The 24,089-nt window shown below is 51.7% G+C and overlaps 1 protein-coding gene across 1 annotated transcript; it reads left to right on the plus strand.

Annotated features, from left to right (window-relative positions):
• On the plus strand, positions 1 to 23,151 carry FAM92B (family with sequence similarity 92 member B). The gene is made up of 9 exons (XM_030581976.1): positions 1 to 137; positions 8,055 to 8,289; positions 9,691 to 9,759; positions 9,849 to 9,950; positions 12,401 to 12,406; positions 15,740 to 15,844; positions 19,368 to 19,481; positions 20,505 to 20,606; positions 22,345 to 23,151. Exons 1-9 carry the CDS (start codon positions 118 to 120, stop codon positions 22,447 to 22,449), a joined length of 858 nt encoding a protein of 285 aa, XP_030437836.1. The 5' UTR covers positions 1 to 117; the 3' UTR covers positions 22,450 to 23,151.
• The last annotated feature ends 938 nt before the right edge of the window (positions 23,152 to 24,089 follow it).

Raw genomic sequence — 24,089 nt, forward strand, 5'->3', positions numbered from 1 at the left:
CAGGCTGGGCGCGCCACCTGAGCCAGGTCAGGAGCAGCTGTGCTTTCGGTGGGTCCTGTTGCAGCCAGAACTAGTGTTATTGCTCAGTGATAGAAAGGCTGGCCCACTCCTGCAGCCATGAACATCGTCCTTTCCAGGTAAGCGGGCCGGGCTCCAGCAGCTTGGGGGTGTCCTTTCCCTTTGCCCCCTCCCATGGTGCCTGCCGGGGAAGAAGCTTGCAGCGAGCGGCGGGAAGCTCCCCTGAGACATACAGGGGCATTACACAAAAAGTGACAGAGTCCTGTGGCACCTTATAGACTAGCAGATGTATTGGAGCAAGAGCTTTCGTGGGTGAATACCCACTTCGTCAGTCTATAAGGTGCCACAGGACTCTGTCGCTTTTTACAGATCCAGACTAACACGGCTGCCCCTCTGATAGGGGCATTGCAGTGAGGGAGGACAGCTTGTCTGGGTGGACAGAGCAGCAGGCTGGTAGTGAAGAGACTTGGGTTCTTGTCCCACCTGATGCAAGCCACTTAACTTGACCTCTGCTTTCCCCTCTGTGAAATAGGTGCAGTGATATTGACCTAGCTTCACAGGGTAGGCTCAGTTCAGCCACATTTCTGAAATGCATCAAGGTTCCCTCCAAGATTTTGCTGCACATCCCAACAATGGGAAGGAGGAGCCTGGAGCTTTAAAGGCACATAGTGGGAGGTGGTCATTAATATCACTACAGCCCAAGGCGTTCTCAAAGGGAAAGGCTGCATTGCAATCACTGGATGTGACTGTAGCTCATGAAGCCTGCAAAGCAAACTAGCTTCAATCTAGCTAGCTCCGGTACCTGTGAAGCTGCAGCAGCCTGGGCTTCAGCCCACACTGTACAAAACCACCTGGAACCAAGGGTAATTACTTGCGCAGCCAGCCCACGATGGAGCCTGCGCTGACCACAGCTTCATTGCTCTGGTATCCAAGCTAGCTAGATGAATGCTAGCTCAGCTCCATCCATTCAAGCTGCAGTCACCCCCCTGATGCAGTGCACACAGACCCTTATGCACAGAGCATAGTTGAAGGTGGGGGGAGGTTTGCATGGCAAGGACCTGGAGAATGGGGATATTTAGCACAGCTGCTGTTATCTAAGACTTTTGGGGAACCCTGGGAAATAAACGTGAGCAATCTACAAAGCTCAGGAGCAGCCTGTAGCCATGAAGTAGTCAATAGACTTGTAACTGGAAATTTTGCTTGTGTTCTGGTGACCCTGAGATGACCTCCGGGCCAAGGGCCTCAGCGTGTCTCTGCACAACTCACCACTTTGCATGCTCGCCCCTGCAACCCGCAATTTTCACTGACACTCACACATACAAACGGTAAACAAGACCTACACTCCTTCAATTAGCATCGTTTGGCTCTCCATGCACAAGTGACGGCATATTAACGAGGGAAGCTGGATGTCTAAAAACACGACCTTAAGCATTAGCATCAAGCTCGTGGGGGGCAATGGAGACTCAGCTTTGGCGAAGGGCTCTCACCTACAGCTGCAGATAGCAACCCTAAGGAGAAGTGGAGCAAGAGAAACATCCTCTATATGTATCCAATGTTTAAGAACTGTGTAAAGCAGCAGCAACTTCTGGAAACTTTGCATCTGCTGGAGCTCTTAGACTATGATAACAAACATACACTGAAGTGTATTGGAGCCACATGTTTGACAGCAGAACCTAAAGCCAAGATCCAGCCTATAATGCAGGGCCTCAAGCAAGAGAACAGAAAACACTGGGTCCCTAGAGATTCCCAGGCTCCTGGAGGCAGGAGTCTGGCTGTAACTTACTTCCCCCTCCAGCACTACTGCCAAGGTGAGAGGATCTGGCAGAAAGCCTTCTTTTCCCTTCCCCACCACCACCCTGCGACCGGACCTGGCAGAGCTATTTGCCCCATGTGGTCCAGGGAGAGATCAGGCCAGGCTGCAAAGTGCCATCACTGTGTCCCCAAAAGCACACAGCTCTCAGTAGCTTGGATGGCTTCTGCTGAAGGCCACACCCAGTTAAGGTTTCACTATTAGGGATCTTTTCCTTTTTCCTAGCACACATGAATGCGAAGGAGTGTGTTTCCAAGGTTTGAGTCACGTCAGGCAGCAGTTCCCAGGTCATGGCCCATCGCTAGCCACCCAGGCAGCCCTCCGCAGAATTAAAATGCGCAAACTAGCGCTCATCCACATCTTGGTTGTCACAATGCGTTTTGGATGAGAAATGGAAACAAAATTTTTCCACGAGACTTGTCATGTTGGTCAAAATATTCCAGTTCTGGATAAACAATTGGAACGGAAAATTTTCAGATTTTTGGGAAAATGAAACATTTGACTAAAAGCCAATTAACACCCCCCACCACACACACAAATTGGCTTGCAAAAACTGAATAATTTTTGGTTTTCAGTTTTATTGAAAAACCTGAAACTCTTTAAGGGGAAATTTAGGGGAAAGGGGGGAACAAGAAAATGTTTCCAACTCTCCACAAAATTCATTGGCATTTTTTAGCCTACTTGAGTGGGGAGTAACAGACGGGGACAGAGTGGATGGATCCCTGAGTCTCAGTCTCTCTTGCTCACACACACACACGCACGCACGTACGCACGCACGCATGCACACACACTGTGGTTTGTGGAATGCAAGCACTGGAGAACTGTGGGTGTACCTCTTACGGCATAGCCCACGTGGATAGCATGGATGAGCGAGGTGTTATTGAGGAAGGAGAGCAAGGCAGAAGTTAGAGAGGAAAGAGTTGAGGAGAGCTAGGTCCCTCCTACCAATTCAGGGTGTTCTCCACAACATATCTAGTATTTCATCCAGTCCTATTTGGGCTTCCTGCCAGTTCCCTGGTGGACCACTGCAGCTTGGGAGAACATCCAACTGTCAGGAAATATTTCCAGATATTCAGCCTACATTTCTCCAACTTGATTCCAACATCTTTACGTTTTTATAGAGACCCCCATCCCTTTGGATTTTGAGGGCCTTGATGTATTTACGCTAAATAATTCTGCTCCTTTTGTAGGCTGTTACATCTCTCCTTCTCAGCCAAACTATGCACCTTTAAGCTCTTTCCATCTTTGCTCTTAAGTCAGTCCCTCTAGCTCAGAGATGGGCAAACTACAGCCTGCAGGACCCTCCTGCCCAGCTCCTGAGCTCCTGGCCCGGGAGGCTCAGCCCCAGCCCCTCCCCTGCAGCCTCAGCTCACTGTGCCGCTGGCGCAATGCTCTGTGCGACGGGGCTGCGAGCTCCAGGGGCAGCGCAACAGCAGATCTCGGTCTGACCTGGTGCTCTGTGCTGTGTGGTGGCAATGGCGGAGTGGCCCGGCTCCAGCCGGGTGGTGTGGCTGTAGCACCACCAGCTACCGATGCGCCATGCAGCGCAGTAAGGGGGCAGGGAGTGAGGAGGTTGGATAGAGGGTAGGGGAGTACGCAGGTGGTGGTCAGGGGGTGGGGGGGTGGATAGGGGTCAGGGTGGTCAGAGGGCAGAGAACAGGGGTGTTGGATGGGGCAGGGGTTACAGGGGGTCCATCAGGAATGAGGGGGGGTTGGATGGGGTGGCGGGGGGCAGTCGGGGCAGGGGTTCTGAGAGTGGTCAGGGACAGGGAGAAGGGGTGGTTAGATGGGGCAGGGGTCCCGGGGGGCTGTCAGGAATGAGGGGGTGTTGGATGGGGCAGTAGGGGGCAGGGGTTCCGGGGCAGTCAGGGGACAGGGGGTGGGGGGATGGGGTGGATGGGGCAGGGGTCCTTGTGGGCCATCAGGGAACGGGGGGGTGGATGGGGCAGGAGTCCCAAGGTGGGCAGATAGGGGGTGGGGGCCAGGCCATGACCCCCTCCCCTAATCGACCCTCCATACAATTTCCAAAATCCAATACGGCCCCCAGGCCAAAAAGTTTGCGAACCGCTGCTCTAACCCCTGCTCATTTCACTGGCCGTGTCTTTGAACTCCCTCCAATTTGTCACTCCATTCCTGTAAGGAGGAGCCGACACTGGGTGCAGTAAAATCACACTGCAAACCTGACTGGCTGCACCACACAGAAGAGACAGAAAGGCCTAGGGGCAGCAATGTTTAGTGACTTTGTTCATTGCAGCAAGCCTGGGAGGGGTGAGCATTGTCCCACCTTGCCTAAAGCAGCAAACGATTTATTTTCAGCATGAGGTTGGGGGAAGGCACTTAACTACAGCTCTGAGTCTTGAGAAATTTAAGGCCCCCTGGTCTTTTGTGGCAATGAGTCAAGCTCGCATGATGGAGACCAACAGGCTTTATTAGATGATGCACAGCTGCAGCACTCTTGGCAGAGCTGCTGGGAGCACTAGGCAGACTGCAGCTGTATCTTTCCATTAATACTGCTCTTAAAAGAATTTAGGAAGGTCTTACACTGATAGTGTGAGGATTTGGGTTTCTAGATAGGATGAAGTGGCGCGGATTTGAAGTTTATGAAAGGAGCATTCAATAATCGGCTTAAGCCCACCAGTACCATACAGGGCAATGCAGCTGGGAGATGTGAGCGGAGCAGAGCGGAGTTTAGCACCACTCCCAATGACTCAAGGAGAGCCTTGTTTTTAGCTAGCCTGGAACAGTTGCTGTCTATTGACCAGGAGCGGCGCCAGAGTTTTTGGCGCCATAGGTGGGGGTCCTTCCGCGCTCCCGGTCGTTGGCGGCAATTCTGCGGCAGGGGGTCCTTCTGGGCTCCCGGTCTTCGAGGCACTTCAGTGGCGGGTCCCGGAGCAAGTGAAGGACCCACCGCAGAATTGCCGCCGCCGACCCAGAGCACAGAATGACCCGCCGCCGCCAAATTGCCGTCGAGGGCGGCAAAATGCCGCTCTCCCAAATCCTGGCACCCTAGGCAACCGCCTAGGTCACCTAAATGGAAGTGCCCGCCCTGCTATTGACCATGAGGCCCTAGGTTCAAGTCTCAATGGTTGTACTATGCAGATCACATACATGCCAGATGAGTCCATCGAGCTGCCCAGTGTGGGGCTTAGCTGCACCAAAGGGCAGCCACACAACGCCAAATATCAGACCCCTAGAAGCCAGGCTACACCAAGAGGTAATTCTTCAGCTACCCAGCCTCCTTTTCATGGGTGCACTTTTGTATCTCAAATAAACTGCAGATGCAAGTAGCAGCACAAGAGAGGCTATTTATCCTGCTAGCATGTCATCCCAGTGCTAAGACGTGGACTCAGAATATATCTGCAGGTGCAAAGTCTGCAAAATTGGAACCCCCATGTTTTTAGGTGGGTTCAAACTACCAGCAAACAGGGAGACCTGCGTGAAAGCATATCCCCTAAGTGAGGAAACTGTGCCATGAAATGGCACTTCCCAAACCTTGCAATAGTTTAATCCAGGCTGCTTTTAAGGGCAGGCAAATGGGGCAGTTGCCTCAGGTGCTAACTTTCACAGGGTTTGCTATAATGCTGTGCCTCTCAGACTTTTTTTTCCACCTCTGCTGATTGGCCACCAGGGTGGGCAGGTTACTTGGGTTTTTTGGGGGGTGATTTTTTTTCCCCCTTGGCCACTCATGGCGGAAGGGGAAAATGGGGCACTGAAAACATTTTCCACCCATGCCAGCAAAACTAGCATGGGGCCTGGGTTTAGCCGATTGTCACGGAGTCACCGGGCGATGCTCTGGAACTGCTCCCCACCAAGCCAGTCAGGACTTTGGGGAGCCTCCTCTCCCTTGGAGCAGACTTGTTCAGGGCAAGAAGCTCACACAGCTTCATCTCCTGGGTCTCTCCTTGGAGCATTCAGCATCCTCTGCCCCTCCGTGCGCTTCCCACAGCGAGTCCACCCCAGCGGGGTCCTGGGGAAGCCACCGGGTTCTGCACCCCCACTTTGCAGTCAGACGTGACTCTCAGCCAGCCAGTAAAACAGAGGTTTATTCGATGACAGGAACAGGGTCTAAAACAGAGCTTGTAGATACAGCGAACCGGACCCCTTGGCTGGGTCCATTCTGGAGGGCAGTGAGCCAGACCCCAGGTCTGCCCTCCACCCTTGACCCCAGCCAGCTCCAGACTAACAACCGCTCCCAGCCCCTCCTCTCTGCTCAGCCCCTTTCCTGGGCCAGGAGGTCACCTGATCCCTTTGTCTCCAACACCTTCAGCTGGCACCTTTGCAGGGGAGGGGCCCAGGCCATCAGTTGCTAGGAGACAGAGTGCCAGGCATTTAGGTGCACTGGCCCTTTGCTCTGCCAGATACTTAAGAACTGCCATGGGGACACTGAGGCACCAACACAGTATTCAGAGAAAACATTAAGAACTTTCCCAGTTCGTCACACCGATCCACATTACTTTTGATAGTGCTGTGATGGACAATGGGCTGCTCTGTAATAATTTAGGACTCCTGTGTATTTGTTTGACTGTGATTCGGGTGTGCTACTGTATGAAAACCTGGGGTGCATTTAAGAGGCTGACTGCACATGGGCAGGAAAGATACAGTGGCTTCAGATAGCCACTCAGCGGCTGACACGTTGGAGAGCATGCAAGAGCAATTGGCTCTGTTGTCCTACTTCTGTTCACTAAAGAAAACCAAAAAGCCCAGGGATACAAGTCATTCTCCTGAAGAAGGTTGCACTTGTCAGGGGGCTGTTCAGGGAACACCCAGACACACACCAGGTTGCCTGAAGTGCTAGGCCATCCTGGGTTCCTCTCATAGGTTGGTTGGGCTTATGCAGACCCTTTTTCTCTTATGCCTTGCTTTATTCCTGCTCTTAAGATTAGCCCTTCAGACTTTGGTTTATGGACGCTGTTTGGTCACTATGGACCTCTGCTCATAGACTCCTGAAGGGAAACACTGCAGCTGCCAAACCCAGCTGGACCCGCCGAGTAAGCACGAGTGATCCACAGGGTGCTGTAGCCCGGGTCCTGGTCTCCGAGCGGGACAATCACGCAATTCCACCCCAGGAGAGAGAAAAGCATGAGGCCTGACACCTGAGGTGGGGGGGGGCGCTCAGATGATATGTCTACACAGCGATAAACCTATGGCACCACGTCTCAGAGCCCAGCCCAGCAGACTCAGGCTTGCAGGGCCTAGGCTGCGGGACTAAAAACAGCAGCATAGATGTCCGGGCTCAGGCTAGAGCCTGGGCTCTGAGACCCTCTCCCTTCACAAGTGCTCACACAATGGGCTCCAGTGTCTACATAACAGTTTTATAGCCCAGTAGCTGGAGCCCCACGAGCCTCAGTCAGGTGACCTGGGCCAACCACTACCAGGCCATGAGTCTTTTATTGCAGTGTAGACAGAGACCAGAGAGGAGACAGGCACAGCTAGCCCTGGAACTGTGACATAGTCCATTATGGAATCCCTTAAAGCCATAGACTCATAGACTTTAAGGTCAGAAGGGACCATTATGATCATCTAGTCTGACCTCCTGCACAATGCAGGCCATGCTTGCCCTATGCTAGAATCCCTCAATCACCTATCCCATAAGGCCCAGCACTGTCATGGGGAGGTCATTTTCAAAGCAAGGGAAGGCACTGTGGGATGGAGATAAGGAGACAGTATGAACTGACTCATTAGGAACCATTATTGACTGAAACAGTACGGCTGGACAAAAAACCCAAATCTTGCTCCTATACATTACAGCCAACTCTCACAACTGATGCTTTAAAATGTTTGAGACAGCTTTTGGGTCTAGTTAGAAGCTCAAGACATTCCAAACAAGAGCATCTGACAATGTTGTCACTCAGCATAAACACTGGGTCCGGATGTGACCTGATACTGGAAACTGCTCCAGCTGTTTCAAAGGCAGTCTAGACAAGTGGCCCAACATTTCAAGTTTACATTGTCACCATAGAGGTCTTGGGCAACAAACCATTCAGCCTGATTTATTGAATTTCTGACTTGGGTTGTTCCTTTTGTGGTTGACCAACAATAGACACCTGAGACCCAAATATATATGTATGTGTGTATGCGTGCGCCCCATTGCATACATACAAAGTGGGGTTCTGATGCACACACAAGAAAAATTCTGCAAAACTCTGGGCTCAGGTTTCTAAAGTTGGGTCATACCAGCATTGATGGTGAACTAACCCAACATGCGGCTCTTCTCTTCCCTACCCAGAGATAGCCAAGTGAGGATCATGGAGAACACAGTAGCCAACGCAGAGAAATATTTCGGACAGTTCTGCACACTGATGGCCTCCTACGCCAGGAAGACAGCCAAGCTGCGGGACAAGTCAGATCTCCTGGTGAAGCAGCTCATCGACTATGCAAACACCGAGAACCCTGAGCTGCGAAGCACCATGAAGAACTTTGCTGAAGAGCTGGCCAAAGTGCAGGATTACAGGCAGGCAGAGGTAAGCAGCTGCCTAGCCCCCACAACATTGACTATGCCAGGATTGTGATCACAGCTAGGGAGGCACAATCTGACCGTAGTCATAGAACTCCACGTTGAGGGAGCAATGGAACTGTATGTGAGCAATACAGGAAACAGTAAACATTTAATTGTCTGTCGATAAGCTGTGCTAGTGTAACCCACATACCGTCTGGATGTGGTGTTCTGGCCCATCTAGTGGCACCGAGACCACTTAGCGATTAATGAGTCTGCTCTACAGCCTTAGCTAAGGGCCACGTGGCTTTTAGCTCATGCAGTAGAGCAGGGGTGGCCAGCCTGAGCCTGAGAAGGAGCCAGAATTTACCAATGTACATTGCCAAAGAGCCACAGTAATATGTCAACCGCCCCCACATCAGCTCCCCCTCCCTGTTCCCAGCGCCTACCCCGCCCAATCAGCTGTTTCATGGGGTGCAGGAGGCACTGGGGGGGAGGAGTGAGGGTATTGCAGGCTCAGGGGCGGGGGCAGGAAGGGGTGGAGTGGGGACAGGGCCTGTGGCAGAGCCAGGGGTTGAGCAGTGAGCACCCTCGGCACATTGGAAAATTGGTGCCGGTAGCTCCAGCCTGGGAGTCGGTGCCTGTACAAGGAGCCGCATACTAACTTCCAAAGAGCCGCACGTGGCTCCGGAGCCACAGGTTGGCCACCCCTGCAGTAGAGGCTCCTGCACTAAGCCCCAGAGGTCCCAGGTTTGATCCTGCCCACCGACAACCTGGGTCTGTCAGTGTTACACTAGCAACTAGTGTCCTGTCCTAGGATGGCCAGGCTCATTGCTGCTTTCCCTGCTCAGTGGCTGAGGGCGTTGATCTGTGCAGTCTTCCTGGTCCTTTCCAGCCTGGAAGGGAGGAACCAAGCTAAGGAGGAAGAACTTTAGGGGTGAATCTATCCCTTATCCAAGCTGACAAGCTCTGCATCATCCCCCAATTTCTGCTTCTGAGGGGATTATGGGACATTCTTTGGTTACTATTCGGGGAGGATTCACCCTCTTCCATGCCTCGTTGTGCCTTTTGTGTTAGGGAAGTGGCAGTGGGTTAGAGGGCCTTTCACCTCTCAGCTGTCTCGTTTGAATCCAGCTCCGGTCAGTAACATTTTAGTGTTGCCATCTGATGGATGTTCAGGGGCCCGCATGGAACATGTCCATGCCTGCCAGCCCAGTGTCTGTTTTGAGGTCCCTGCTGTAATTAGCGGTGGTGACAGACCAAGGACTTAATGGTGTGGATCCCCTGAGGTGATGACAGAGCAGAGGACAATTGCAGTGCCATTGCCTTGTGGCTAGCAGTCACCAACCCTGTCAGGCTATCAGCCAGCCCTGTTTGTACCGAGTACATGATATCCCCGCCATACTGAGTGTGTGACTTTCCCCTTTAGGTGGAGAGACTGGAAATGAAGGTTGTGGAGCCGCTGAAACGGTACGGAGTCCAGCTCAAGCAGACACAGGTAAGCGCCATATCGCAGTAACCCTGCCACATCCCGTAGCCAGCCGGCTGTGTCAGCCTTGTCACAAATGCACGTATCTCATCTCTTAGGCAGAGATCAAGAGGTTCAACAAAGTCCGAAACAATGAGATAAAGCAACTGGAGAAACTGGAGAGACTGCGGCAGAAGTCACCCTCAGACCGACACACCCTCGTATCCTTTATGCCATGTTACAAAACCCAAGAGGCGCAGAGTTAGCACTCAGTTAGGCAGCCTGGGGTGCTGGCTGATCAGTAACACAGGGGTAGGAAGTCAGACTCAGCAGCTTAGGTTTCATTGTGGTTTCTTCTGAATGTTCCACAGAATCTGTTGGAAACCGACCTGCGTCAGGAAACCACCCACCCCAGTAAGGGAAAACCCAGACTGTTGTAAACTAACCACAGGCTTCCCTGGGAACTAACCAGAGCTCAGAGAAATGAGATGTATGCAATGGGACTGAGGATCAGGTGATGAGCCGCCAGTTCCACCTCCCCCCAAACCACTTCCTTATCAAGCTGCAGATGTGAAAGGGGAGATTTCACAGGTGCTACATTTTGACGCCAATCTGGTCACACGCTTCTCAGATTTGTTCCCAGACCCATGTTCTGCACATAAATCTTGGGCTCAGCTAACTACTCTAAGCGCTTCCCCACCTCAGCCCTCACTGAATGGCGTGTGAATGGGAAATAGGGTAATGTTCCTTTCCAAAATATCCCTCCCCCCGTCCCCGCACCTTATTATATTGTTTGCTGTAGCCGTGTTGGTCCCAGGATATGAGAAAGGTAAGGCAGACGAGGCAATATCTTTTATTGGACCAACTTCTGTTGGTGGAACAAGCTTTCGAGGTACACTGAGCTCTTCCCCAGGTCTGGAGAAGATAGCCAGAATGTCTCAACTAAACGCAAGGTGGGTCAGTTTGTAACCTAGATCTGAAGAACAGCTCTGTGCCAGCTCAAAGACTTGTCCCTGCTCCCAACAGAAACTGTTGCAATAAAAGATATTACCTCACCCACCTTGTCTCTTGTTATTTCATACTTTCTGGGTGGGACACCTTTTCAAAGGGATAATTTCCACAGCTCAAGAGATTTCCCTCTGCCTGACAAATATTTTAAACGAGCAACCCCTTCCGCAGCTTTTCCAAAGAAGGGAATTCTCAGCTGAAAGTCCCAAAGATCCTCAAGGGGGAAAGAAGTAGTTGGATATCTTTGTGTAGGCCCAACTCCTCTGGAAACAAAACATTGCATCCAGGGACTAGTATGGGCTCTCCCCAGAAGGGCTGGATGTCACTCTCTCTTGTAGATTCACAGCGGTCCATGCTGATTAGGGAACCACAAGGATCCCCAGCTCAGCTTCCTACATGGGGCAGCATAGAGACTCACGCTCCCCTAGGGTCCTGTCTCCAAGAGGCAAGATGCAAAAAGCACTCAGGTTTTGCTCCTCATTTGCACACGCACAGAGTTGCTTGACACTTTTTGAATTTCAATACCATCGGGGCGGGGGGGGGGAATCAAATTTCAGGGCAAAACCTGGCAGATTTTCATCTCTATTTTTCCATTAACCTTTGTGGGTTTTCCACCTGCTACAGAGGTCGCTGGAGGTTTGTGAATGGTGGGGGAGGGGAGAAACAGTAAAAATCTAAAAAAAAAAAAAAAGGCCATGATTTTTGCTGGGTTTTCTACCAGCTCTGTAGGTGCTTTAAGGGCAAGAGCTCCTACAAAGCGGTTGCTTGCACTGACAGGTCACCTCCCTCCACTGAGATCACTCCCTATGTGGCAATATTAGGGTGATCATATTTCCCAAAGGGAAAACAGGAACCGTGTGGGGCTGACCCAAGCTCTCTCCCCCCCTCCCCCCCGCTGTGAGGCTGGGGTTGCTGAAAACATGACAGCCCCCCACCCCAGGCTTGGGTCCCTGGAACCCTGTCTGCCCCCCTTGTGATGCTGGGTTCACTGGAAGCCTGCCCCGCCCTGCAAGAGGCTGGGGTTGCAGGAACCTTACCTGCCCCTCTCCCTCTGTTCACTGCAGCCTTGGCTCATTGCTCCCGCTCCCCCGTGTGAGCCCTGCCTCCCCTCCCACACAAGGGGCTGGCATCTTCACATACCCCCCCATAAATTTCCCCACACTGCACCCCACTTTTTTGACAAAAGTGGGCATTAGTCCTGTTTGCTCTTGCCAACTGATCCAATTGCCAAGAGTAAAAACGGGACTAATGCCCACTATTGCCAAAAAAGTTGGGACAGCCAGGACAGGGCTTAAAAAACGGACTGTCCTGGCCAAAATAGGAGGTATGGGCACCCTAGGCAATAAATTGTGTTCCTTCCGGGCTGATATGCTGGTCTGATTGGCACTATTTAAAAGGCACTCCAATCAAATCACAGGCAAAGCTCAGCCTACATTTTATGGGGGAGTAGTTGTCATGTTTGCCCCAGGGTGAAAATCCTCTTTCAGAAATGCAGTCAGCGTAAGAACACAAGATTCCTTCCTGCCCACAAGCATCTGACTAGAACTGCTCGGTTCAGTTAGTTATTCTGGGCTCAGCCAGTCACACAGACACCAGCACAAGGATCACTGTGTCTATAAACTCTCCCTGTCTCATCAGATTGTTCCTTGACTATTGACGTCAGTCCCAGGTAAGCACAAATTCCTCTGAGCGTAATATTTGTCCTGTGCCCAAGATATAATTTCAAGCAATGGACAGTAAAAGCTTGTCAGGATAAAGCACAGGTGAGTGCTAAAGAGACACACTCGACCCAGGGCAGGACAGAACATTCTTAACCCCCCTTGTGGTATTTATAACACAGCATGGCATTGGTGCAGTCAATTCTTTCCAATAGCACCAGGAACTGGAATCAGACTTTTTTCTCCCATCCTGGGTTGTATTGTCGGTTTAAGCTGTAAGCACACTGGAGCAAGGACTCTCTCTTACTGGTCAAAATTTCTCTGTGAAAACTGTTTTTTTTTGATGGAAAATTGGGTTTTCAGTTACACCACATTTTTGGTAAGTGTCTGCTTTCTGCAGAAAATTTAGATTTGTTGTCAAAACAATCAAAAATGTTTTGGCTGAAAATTTTCAGGGATTTTTTTTTTTAAATGAAAAGTCAAAATTTTTCATGGAACCCCGCCCCCCCCCCCTCAATATTGTGACCACCTCTCCTCTTCCCACACACATGTGCAGAGCCTAGCACAATGGCACCAGATCTCAACTGGCGCTGCTAGTAGGGACTCATTTATCGTGTACACTGTTTAGACCAGCGCCACTGATGGCAGTGCAGTGACTCCTGACTGACACCCGTGGAAGAGGAGAATTGGGCCTGAGGTCTCAGCAGGAATGCACAGTGGACACACTGTTTACTTAGTAGTGTGTGCAGCATGACCATAAAGGGTTAACATTTGGATGCATCGCCTGCCAGGGCTGGGCGGATGCTTATCCTACAGGTTTGTATTCAAAGGAGAAAGAAGGATGACTGAGCACCACAAAGCATTGAAATCCACCCACCCTGCCAGCCAGCTTCCCTTCTGCTTTTTCCCTACCTGAGATCCCCACTAAGGCAGGCTATATTTCACCTCCCAGCTGCTTTTCTTATCAACACACTGATGCGCCATGCTCCGCTGGTCCAGATTTTACGCCACATGTTTAAGTACCTGAAATAGCCCCGGCATAAGCCTCATCCATTTTCCTGTAATGACATTCGCGCCTTTCCTCCCCTCTCTCTAGCTGCAGGAGGGATGTCGTGCAAGCTATAGAACCTTTTATACTGGAAGGGAAAATCATTGTAGGGCTCCCTGAGGGTGTCTGCCACCGTGGAGATGCATCCGACCCCCCTCAACATGCCCAGAAAAAAAATATCCTTCTGATTGCTTATGCTGCACTTTCCAGCTGCCTCCCTCACCTAGAGGAACCACCACTGGGTAGTTTATAACAAAACTTAGTTCTCACATAGGGCTTTTCCACTGTAAATCTCAAAGTACTATACCAAGGAAAGTCAGTCTCATTATCCCCATTTTACAAGCTGAAACAACTCAGGGAAACTGAGGCACAAAGGGGGGGGAAGTGACTTAACCAAGATCACACAGCAAGTCAGTGACAGGTCAGGAAAAGAACCCAGGAGTCCTGATTCTCAGTCTCCAGCTTTAGCAACTAGTTCAGCATTCAGAAGGAAGATGTAACCTATCCTAAGAATAGAAAAGGAAGACCTGACTCCTGATGCCCTGACCCCTCCACAGACATTGTTGGTTCAGGACCCAGTAGCACCTCATAAGAAGCTTTAAGAAACATACTAGCTAGAAGCAACCCTGCTGCTGTAAGAGCAGATATCCTCTGCATTGTACTTCTGTAGCTTAATTTACGTTGACTAAGGATACATGCATGAGGCCAGGTGCCAGCTCCTTACAAGCAGAATTCAAAGCTTACTCAGCAGGTGGGCTTATGAATGTGCAAGAACAAATTGGGCTCCACATATGCCCCTGGCACCTATCTGGCCATGTGCATGTGCAAATGTGTCAACTCGGGTGCCTGGGTGGGGTCAGTGCACACACAAAACAGGTCTCTGCTTTTTGAAATTCAGGCCCTATGACTATCTGAACCTTCTGTTTGTTCCCCATCTGAAGATGGAAATGATTGCAAAGTCATATACAGAGAATTAGGGGGAAATCATAGGCAGATGGGAAATAAGCAGTAGGAGCAGATGAATCCTTAGAAAACTAAGATCCTATGGTCACGTTAAACCCCTGGCTGATAAAAATCACAGGGAGGGGACACATACAGAACATATATGCCATATAGGCTGAATTGGTTCTCAAGGAAAAGGGCTAGGTAAATCTCTGCTGTCACTCTGCTAGTTTCAGTAGAGCTCCGTAGGGATGAATTTGGCCTAGATCTCTCAAAGGTTTTCACAGGGCTTTAAGCTTATGAAACTACAGCCATTATAAGGCACACTGGGCCATGGGTCTGTTCCCCCGTGAAGCATGCATACCCTACTGCCCTCTGCTGGATAATGTCAGGCCTGCTAAAAAGCATGCACATATATCACCATCAAGTGGTGAAACAGAACAGGGATCTAAGCATGGAAGGGTCCAGGTATATACGTCAGAGAGAGATCACGTCACCCCCAGAGTGGCTGCAGCCCCAGGAGATAGACACTGGGTGAGTTTCAAAAGAAACCATTTATTTGATTGTGGTATTGGCTTTGCAATGGGAACCTAAAAGGTTTCCTGTTCGGCACCCTGTGGTCAATCAATGCAAGCCAATGTCAGATACAGGGGCATTTGGATTCTGTGATGGATGCAGGATCGGGCCCTTGAACACAATATTGGACTGAGGTATTTACACAGCAGTAAGGCAAACGCTTCGTTTTTAAGGTTGCTCATTGCAAGCCCAAGCATTGCTCCACTTGCATTAATCCCAGGGCTGCTTTATAACGAGGGTTTACCAGGGCACGGTCATTCCCCCAACCACCTCCACACTGGGACAGGGAGGCTTATGGATTTGACAGATGGGGGGGCTTGCACAGTAACCATTTCTGGGTCTCATTGCTGGTCCCGGTGCGGCAGTGCCTCTGGCCTGTCTACCCACCTTAGGGATCTGTATGCTCCCCATTACCAGAGTATCTGAGCACTTCACAATCTTGAATATATTTATCCTCACAACCCCCTGGGAGGTAAGGCAGTGCTGTTGTCCCCATTGTACAGATGGGGAACTGAGGCACAGAGAAGATAGAGAACGTGCCCAAGGTCTCAGGAAGTCTGTGGCACAGCAGGGAAATGCACCCTGGTTTCCAGGATCTAGGCTTGTACCCTAACCACTGGATCATACTTCCTCTCTGAAGGCCCAGTCTTGTAATTCTATACTCTGCACCCACTGAGCTGCCTTTGCTCCCCGATGCCCATGAAGTTAACCCCTTCTGGAGCTGAAGGAACAGCGTAGGAACCATATGATGCTGTGTTTCCCTTGTGATTTTTCTCAGGCTGAGTCAAACGTGCACAAAGCCTCAGTAGACGCCAGCCGCACCACCCAGCAGCTCGAGGAAACCATTGATGAGTTCCAGAAACAGAAACTGAAAGACATCCAGGTATAGTGTGCTGTGAAGGGTTCAGAAAAGAGCTACAAGAAAAATTCAAGGTCTGAGAAACCTGCCCTGCAGTGAAAGACTAAATTTATGTAGCTTCTCAAAGAGATGATTAAGAGCAGACAGAGCAAAGAGCCCTCTTCTATCAATCAGACAAGGCATAGCAAGATCTTGTGACTACAAGTTGACGTTAGGTACAGGGCCGGTGCAAGGATGTTTCGCACCCTAGGGAAAACTTCCACCTTGCGCCCTCCCCCATCCCCGAGCCTCCGCCCTGAGGCGCCCCCCCCCATAGTGGCGCCCCCTCTATGGCAGCCCCCTACCCTCCACCTTGAGGCACACCCCTCGGCCCAGCTCACCCCTGCTCTGCCTCCTCACCGAGCACTATGTTGCTGCTTCACTTCTCCCACCTCCCAGGCATGCAGCGCCAATCAGCTTAGCCACCACAAGCCTGGGAGGCGGGAGAAGTGAAGCAGCCACGGCGTGCTTGGGAAGGAGGCAGGGAAGGGGCGAGCTGTGGCAGGGAGTTCCCCTGTGTGCCGCCCCCCCACACTTGCTGCAGCCGGCCCTCCCCGCGCCCCCCTGCCCCAGCTCCCTCCGTCTAAAGGCCGGTGGCGACCAGGGTGGCTGAAGAGCCATCTGCCGCAGTCACTGCCGAAGAAAATGGCGCCCCCCCGATTCCTAGTGCCCTAGGCAACCGCCTAGGTCGCTTAAATGGTTGCACCAGCCCTGGAAGGGAGATGGTGTGGCCAGGGGATCATGAAGGAGCTGAGCGGACAAGCCTGGTTTTATAACACACAGTGCAGTTGCCTGAGGTTAGTCTAGCCTTGCTGAGCACAGGCGTATTCATTGCACTTCTGACAGAACCACCGTGGGGGGGGGCTCCCTGATGCTTTTCCTTTGCTGCGGGTGGGGGGGGGGGGCGCAAGAAGCAGATCTAACCAAAGTGCAGAGCTGCCCCCTGGTGAGGAGGCAGCTGTTCAGACATGGCTCAGGGCAGGGCTCTCAGCCACCCGGGCTGCTGCAGCCAGAGGCAGTTGCTTAAACAGATGCAGCGGGTTTTAAAGGCCATAACGCCACTGCCCGGGGGCTGCGTGGGCCGAGCTCCGTTTGACAACCTGCTCATCTCCATGGCGTATGGGAGACGAGCGCTACTTCTTCCCTCAGCCCCTCCAGTCTTATGCCAAAGCCTTTCACCAGGCAGGTCCCCAGTGCAGCCAGGGTGTGGAATCTGATCCTGAGACCCTTTGAATACTAGTCTGGTGGCATGATCTGCTCTTTGCTGCTGACCTGCCTTGGCAGCCCTCTTCCTGCAATGCTCAGTGATTTTCCTTTTTGCTGGCGATGTGTAGGAGGCCCAGCTCGGCCCAGTGGGTAGTGCACCTGGGTTGGGCACCTAGGTTTAGTCCCAGCTGTGCTACCCAGGGCCGGTGCAAGGAAGTTTCGCACCCTAGGCGAAACTTCCACCTTGTGCCCCCCCCCCCAGCCCTGCAGCAGCTCCCCGCCCCCCCCGCCCTGAAGTGTGCCACCCACCCCCGTGGCAGCTCCCCATGGCAGCTCCCCACCCCCTGGCCTGAGAAGCCCTGCGTTACCTCCCCACTCCAGCTCACCTCTGCTCCGCATCCTCTCAGAGCAGGACTGCGCAGTGGAACCCCTGGGCTGGCGGCTGCCGGCAGCGGCATGCTGACCCAGGGGACCTCCCTGGGTTGCCAGCGGCGCGCCAGGGCAGCCCAGCGGATTCCGGGGGCCTGGGGTCTGCGGCAGCGGGGAGGTCCCGCTTTGGCGGTAATTCGGCGGCGGGGGGCCCTTCCGCTCCGGGATCTGCCGCCGAAGTGCCCCGGAGGCCCACCGCGGGGCCCCCCCACCGCCGAATTGCCGCCGAAGCGGGACCACCTGCCGAAGTGCAGCCGGGTCTTCAGCAGTAATTCTATGGCAGAGGACCCCCGCCGCGGGTCTCCGGAGCACTTCGGCGACTGGTCCCAGAGCGGAAGGGCCCCCCGCCACTGAATTACTGCCGAAGACCGGGCTGCATGTCGGCAGCGGCTCCCGCTTCAGCGGTAATTCACCGGCGGGGGTTCTTCCGCCCCGGAGCAGAAGGACCCCCCCCGCCAGCGAGGACCGGGAGCAGAAGAAGTTCCAGGGGCCCAGGCCCCGCGAGAGTTTTCCAGGGCTCCCGGAGTGAGTGAAGGACCCCACTCCAGGGGCCTCGAAAAACTCTTGTGGGGGCCCCTGCAGGGCCTGGGGCAAATTGCCCCTCTTGCCCCCCTCTCTGGGCGGCCCTGCTGGCGCGCTGACCGAGTGGAAGCCCTGGGCTGCCGGCAACGGCGCCCTGACCGGGAGGACCCCCTGGGCTGCGGGCTGCCGCAGCAGCGCCCTGACCCAGGGAACCCCCTGGGCTGCCGGCTGCCGCGGCGGCGCCCTGACCCCGGGGACCCCCTGGGGTCCCGGCTGCCGCCGGCAGCTCAGACTCCGTCTCTGTCCCAGCAACAGCGGCTGCTCAACCATTTAAAAAAAAATTGGGGGGCGCTTTTTGGCACCCCCAAATCTCAGCGCCCTAGGCAACCGCCTAGTCCGCCTAAATGGTTGCACCGGCCCTGGTTAGGTAAATTCAGACTAGAAATAAGTTGCATGTTTTTTCTAAACTCTGAGGGTCATTTTAACCACTGGAACACATTAGCTAGGAATGTGGTCAATTCTCCATCCCTTGAAGCCTTTAAATCAAGACCGGACATTTCTTTCTGAAAGATTTGCTCTAGCTTGGCTTTGGTGCAGGAATCTCTGGGTGAGGTTTTCTGGCCTGAATTACAGGAGTTCAGACTAGAAGATGATTACAATGGTCCCTTGTCTTAAAAGTCCCTATATCCCCCCGGGTGTCAGCTGGATTAGGGCTCCGTTTGATCTGGGGAATAAGGGCTTTTAGGAGCAGTTTTGACTGTACAGAGACCACACTTTGGAGCTGGAGTTCATTCCTCCTCATTTCCTCACCTGTTTCCTTTTAGGGCTTGGCTACACTTGAAACTCCAAAGTGCTGCCGCGGGACCGCTCCCGCGGCAGCGCTTTGAAGTGCAAGTGTGGTCGCGGCGCCAGCGCTGGGAGAGAGCTCTCCCAGCGCTGCACATACTCCACCTCCCCGTGGGGATTAGCTTGCAGCGCTGGGAGCCGTGCTGGGGCACTGTTTACACTGGCGCTTTGCAGCACTGTAACTTGCTGCGCTCGGGGTGTGTTTTTTCACACCCCTGAGCGAGAAAGTTGCAGCGCTGTAAAGCGCCAGTGTAGCCAAGGCCTTAGTCTCTGGCTGCAACCACCATCCATATGGTCAAAGCAGAGCAAATGGAACTCCCTCCAGATCCCTGTGATGCCACTCCTTAACTGGCCAAAGGGGGCGCCCTTAAGTGCTGTCAATGCTGGGGAAGAGGGCAGGTACTTGGTGCTTTCAGTACAACTCATATTTCAAGGGGTTTGGATAATTAGGAGTAGGAAAGGGCTGGCCCATGTTACACCCCACCCCCACATTCCTTTCTTGCAGAAGATTTTCTCGGACTTTGTCACCATCGAGATGGTTTTCCACGCCAAGGCTCTCGAGATCTATTCCAGCGCCTTCCAGAACCTGGACGATTATGACTTTGAAAGAGATATGGAGGTACGCGGGTTGGAAATGCACCGTTCTATTAGAACACTTGGGCAGCCATGTCTATCACCAGAGCTTAAAATATGTTGCCAACAGTAAATGAATCCCTAACACCTCTTAGAAGTAGGTATCATCATCCCCAATATACAGATGGGGAAACCGAGGCACACGGCAGTGACCTGACTTTTGACCTTGGATGATATGTCTGTGGAAGAGAACCCAGGAATCCTGAGTCCCACCTTCAGCTTAGGCCACTGGATCAACACTCACTAGATCAGATGTAACCTCCCCCTCTGGCCCTTCCCCCGCAGCTTGAGAGCAGCACATCACTCATGTGCATGTTTTATTCACAAGGAGATAAGATTTTAATGAGCAATTTGTATTTCTGAGGCGCCTGTAATTTTCCATCACACGGGATCATCTCAGATAAAAAAGCCTCATCAAGTCCATCCGTCTACAAGAAGATACTCCCCACATTAACCCAGTACAGAGCCAGCTCTGCGTGTATATTGTTCACGCACTTGCACACTTCTGGCCTAATCCAGAGGATGCTTAGTGGCCGATTGCGTCCAGCCTGTAAGCAGGAGCGCAGGGCACAAGGCACCTTCCCCTTCGTGCAGGCACCATGCACAGATGCAGCAACGACTGCTCACTGCTAGGAACCCCCAGGGCACAAGCCACTATGAAGGAGCCAGGGTCATGGTTTGACCCCAGACAGCAATGGAGGGAAAAGCGCACAGCTTCTTAAGGGCTAGTGGCAAGTGCCCACCCCTGGCACAAGCCAATGCCTTTGGTTTGATTAAATCAAGCTGAGTTTGCCAACTCTCTCTCCCAGCTGTTTTGCATTTGCTCCCAGTTTAGCCCTGTGTGCTAGTTATACAGCAGATAGGAAAGTCCCAGAAACCGAGCTCGCACAGCTTCCTTGGCTAGCGTGCATTTATTCACTGTACTGTTACGCGGGAGACACCCACTCGCACGCCAGGTCTTCATCTACAGCTGGCATTGACCTTCACCGTTAGTGTGTTGCCTTGCTAGGATTTCAGAGCGAAGATCCACATTGCTTCTGGAAATTACGATGCCAGGCCAATGAGTACCACGCACCCTTCCTCCACCCTGCCATGGTCCACCAGCAGCCAGGTGAGAGAGATGCAGCGACACGCTGGTTGTGCCCTAATAAGATTTTGGCCTTGGATTAGAACCTGAGACCGCCCCCTCACCCCCACCCCAGTGCTCAAAGAAAGTAAATTCAAACCACTCAGGGGAGAGGGGAGAAGTGACCCCTGAAGAGGAGCATGGCTGTCACCACCTCCAAAGCTGAGCTCATGGAGATTGAAGGGGGCCAAAGCGTCACTCACTTACTCCCAGACAAACACTGGAGTCATTGCTGATTGGCTCTTTTCTCTAGCTAGCAGTCACGGATGGGCCATATGCCATTGTAGGCAATTGCAACATAAATATATCAGGGTCAGTCTTAAAACAGGTTAGGTTTTTTCCTCCCACTACCTCTTTGGAAGGTTGTTGCAGAACTTCACTCCTCCAATGCTTAGAAACCTTTGTCTAATTTCAAGCCTACATTTATTGATGGCCCATTTATATCCATTTGTTCTTGTGCCAACACTGGCCCTTAATTAAAACAACTCCTCTCCCTCCCTGGTGTTTATCCCTCGGATGTATTTGCAGACAGCAATCAGATCTCCCCTCAGCTTTTCTTTTGTTAGGCTAAACAAGCCAAGCTTCTTAAGTCTCCTCTCATAAGGCAGGTTCCCTATTCCTCTGATCATCCTAGTAGCCTTTCTCTGCTACTCCTCCCCTCCCTGCAAAATAATCGTGGCATTAACATGACATTTGTCATCACATTGCTCACTGTACTTGCGTGCTCTACCCCTTCCCCCAACCTCTGTCTGCCTTGTCGCTCTAGTTGGTCAGCTCTTCTGGCAGGGAACTTCTCCTGTTCGGTGTTTGGGCAGCACCTAGCGCAGCAGGGCCCATTCTTAGTTGGTCCTTAGGCACTACCAAGTAAACGTGGTTAATAACAACAGGAGTATTTGGCCGAAGGAGCCCAGCTTATCCGTATTTGGGGAACTGGCATAAATTAGGCTCCGATTAGAACCGATTTTGAAAGTTATAAATAAGGAGGAAGGACATTTAACAACTCCTGCCCTGTTTACCAAAATATAAACCAGCTGCTATTAAAAAGCACCCAGACAAGCATCTTGGCATATGACGATCAAGGAAGTGTCACACAGTGAAAAAGGTCCAGGAAATTTAAACAAATACTTAACAGATACGTGCTGAGAAAATATTATTTTGTAGCAAATTCATGAACAACTAAGAACTTCATGGGGGTCACTGAGCTGTGGAGAAATTTGGGGGTTCTTTTATCTAGCTAAACCCCACTCTTGTCCAAGTTCACCCCAGCCAATTTGACACAACTCTAGCTATGATCAGAGATGGGCTTGGTCATGATATATGGAATCACAGTTTTCTTGAATGGGAGACATTTATTAAGACAAAAACAGATTCCTACACAGCTCAAGTTGCAGTGTGGCTTGCTTTTGTTTACCAGGACCTGGTCCTACACCCTGGCTAGATGTCTGTGTAGCACAGAGTCAGATATCGGCTGGATCATGTAACTAAGTAAATATAGCACTGTAGGCCCAAGCATCAAAGTTCACATTCAGATCTATGTTTCCCCAAAGTCTGAGGGGTGTTTTAGATCTGGGGTTTTCGCTTGGGTCCCCTCTTACTCGTAGCCTGAAAGTCAGATTCTGGCAATTCTGGAGTAACCTCACTAAAGGAAACCTATAGCAGAGTAGAGGAGATAGGAGATCAAAATGGTAGGCTGCATAATGGCTTTCTACATCTTCATTTCTAGAGCATTCGGAGCACTCTGCAGAGGCAGGAAGACAGTGAAGAAGAATCTGAAGAGAACGAGTTGCAGGATTTCAGCAATCCAGAATATGCACAGATTAGGCGGTAATTGGACAGTGGGACTAACCAGCTACGCTCATGAGAGCTGGATATATTTATTCTTAATTCCACTGTATCTTCCCTTACTGAACCTTAGATTTTCCGTGAAGGCAAGGAACTCCCAGTGAGGTTCTTAAGCCGTTTGAAGCCTATGAAAATGCATTGTTCCCAAGCACTGAGGTGGCTCTAATTTGGAAACTGATTCTTAGTACTTGAGGGGAACCAAAAGGCTTATTTGCAAATTGAACATTCTCTGGAAAAGCATGTGGGGTGGACTGTCCGTTGGCATTACTCTGTGTTATTACAAACCAGCAACAGACCTCAGGTTACATGACATTGTGCATGTACATCATGCACTGGGCAAGTGAACAAAACCTGCTGGCTGAAGTTTGGGAAAGCAAACTTGTACCTAACTCCCAGGAACAGCTAACCTCTGAGGGATGCATCTCCTGCAACTGGGCAGGCTCTCTGAAGAAACAAAACCCTCATCTATCTACTCAAAATAGCCACTTTAAAGGCAGGTATGAACCTCTCACCAATGAGATGTGTAAGAATCACAGCTCACTTCCAACTAACGTACGTTATCTTCTTTACAGAGTTCTGTCTATAAGTCTTTCCAATGGGCACATCCCAGTAGCATGCAGGATACCAATGTTATACTGTAGGATATTGATGATGTCAGAAGTATAATCGCATTTTCCGACTACTTTAATTTTCCCATTCGTGCAGTATCTAAGTGCCTCCCCATCTCTAATGTATTTATCCCCATCACACCCCCATGAGACAGGGTGGTGTTATTGACCCATTGTAGAGATCAGGAACTGAGGCACAGAATCACATAGGAAGTTTAGGGCAGAGAAAAGAGCACCCTGACCACTGGACCATTCTTTCCTCTCGCAGTAGCCCTTTCATTTGTGACTCAGGGGGGCTTCCAGCAGGACAGCGCAGTTCTGCATTAGGGGTTCCCAGGGGTATGTTTACACTGCATTACAAACCTGACCCTATAGGACCCAGGCTTGTGGCTCAGTGTTTCCCAGCCCACACTTGAGTCTCCACACTGCATTGTAAATCTGAACCTGGCTCTCACAGCCGTGCAAATACATCCATACTGCACTACCCAGACCCTCTGGCTCGGATCTGTGGTCTGAGCTGCATCCTCGCTGCCAAACGACGGGGCTTGGATCCAAATCACAGCAGGACTCAGGCTCTGACCCACCCCCCTAGCAGGGATGTGGGTCCTGAGTGCTTCCTGATCCTAGTCCAGCTGATTTGTGTGTAGACAGAAAGGGGCTTGGGCTCAAACTGAGTTACTGCAGTTACGGCGACCACAGATCCCTCAGTTCCAGACAGGGTAGTCACAGCACCACCAGCTGGTGAGAGGAGAGCAGGCAGCTGCTGGCTTTCCCCACTGCTGCAACATTTCCACAGTGCCTGCAGGACTGCGCCAGAGATCCTTTTGGGATACGGCCTCAGGCTGCATGCGCCTGGCCTCCCGCAATGTCAGCTAGCTGAATGGCCCAGCACGACGCATCCAGGGAGAAATGAGCCCCATTGATTTTTCCCATTCAGGCACACATTTTTTTCTCCTTCCATCAAGCAGCAAATATGCTTTCAGTGCAATAAAGACTGCTGCTCGGTCTATGGAACAAA

This window comes from Gopherus evgoodei, chromosome 12 (genome assembly GCF_007399415.2).
Source record: "Gopherus evgoodei ecotype Sinaloan lineage chromosome 12, rGopEvg1_v1.p, whole genome shotgun sequence".
Lineage (NCBI taxonomy): Eukaryota > Metazoa > Chordata > Testudines > Testudinidae > Gopherus > Gopherus evgoodei.

Excerpts from the sequence above, each read along its gene's own strand:
- FAM92B (XM_030581976.1), top strand. The coding sequence starts at position 118 with ATGAACATCGTCCTTTCCAG. Across the intron at positions 15,845-19,367 it reads AGAAACTGAAAGACATCCAG|AAGATTTTCTCGGACTTTGT; the intron begins GTATAGTGTGCT and ends CCTTTCTTGCAG. Across the intron at positions 19,482-20,504 it reads ACTTTGAAAGAGATATGGAG|GATTTCAGAGCGAAGATCCA; the intron begins GTACGCGGGTTG and ends TTGCCTTGCTAG.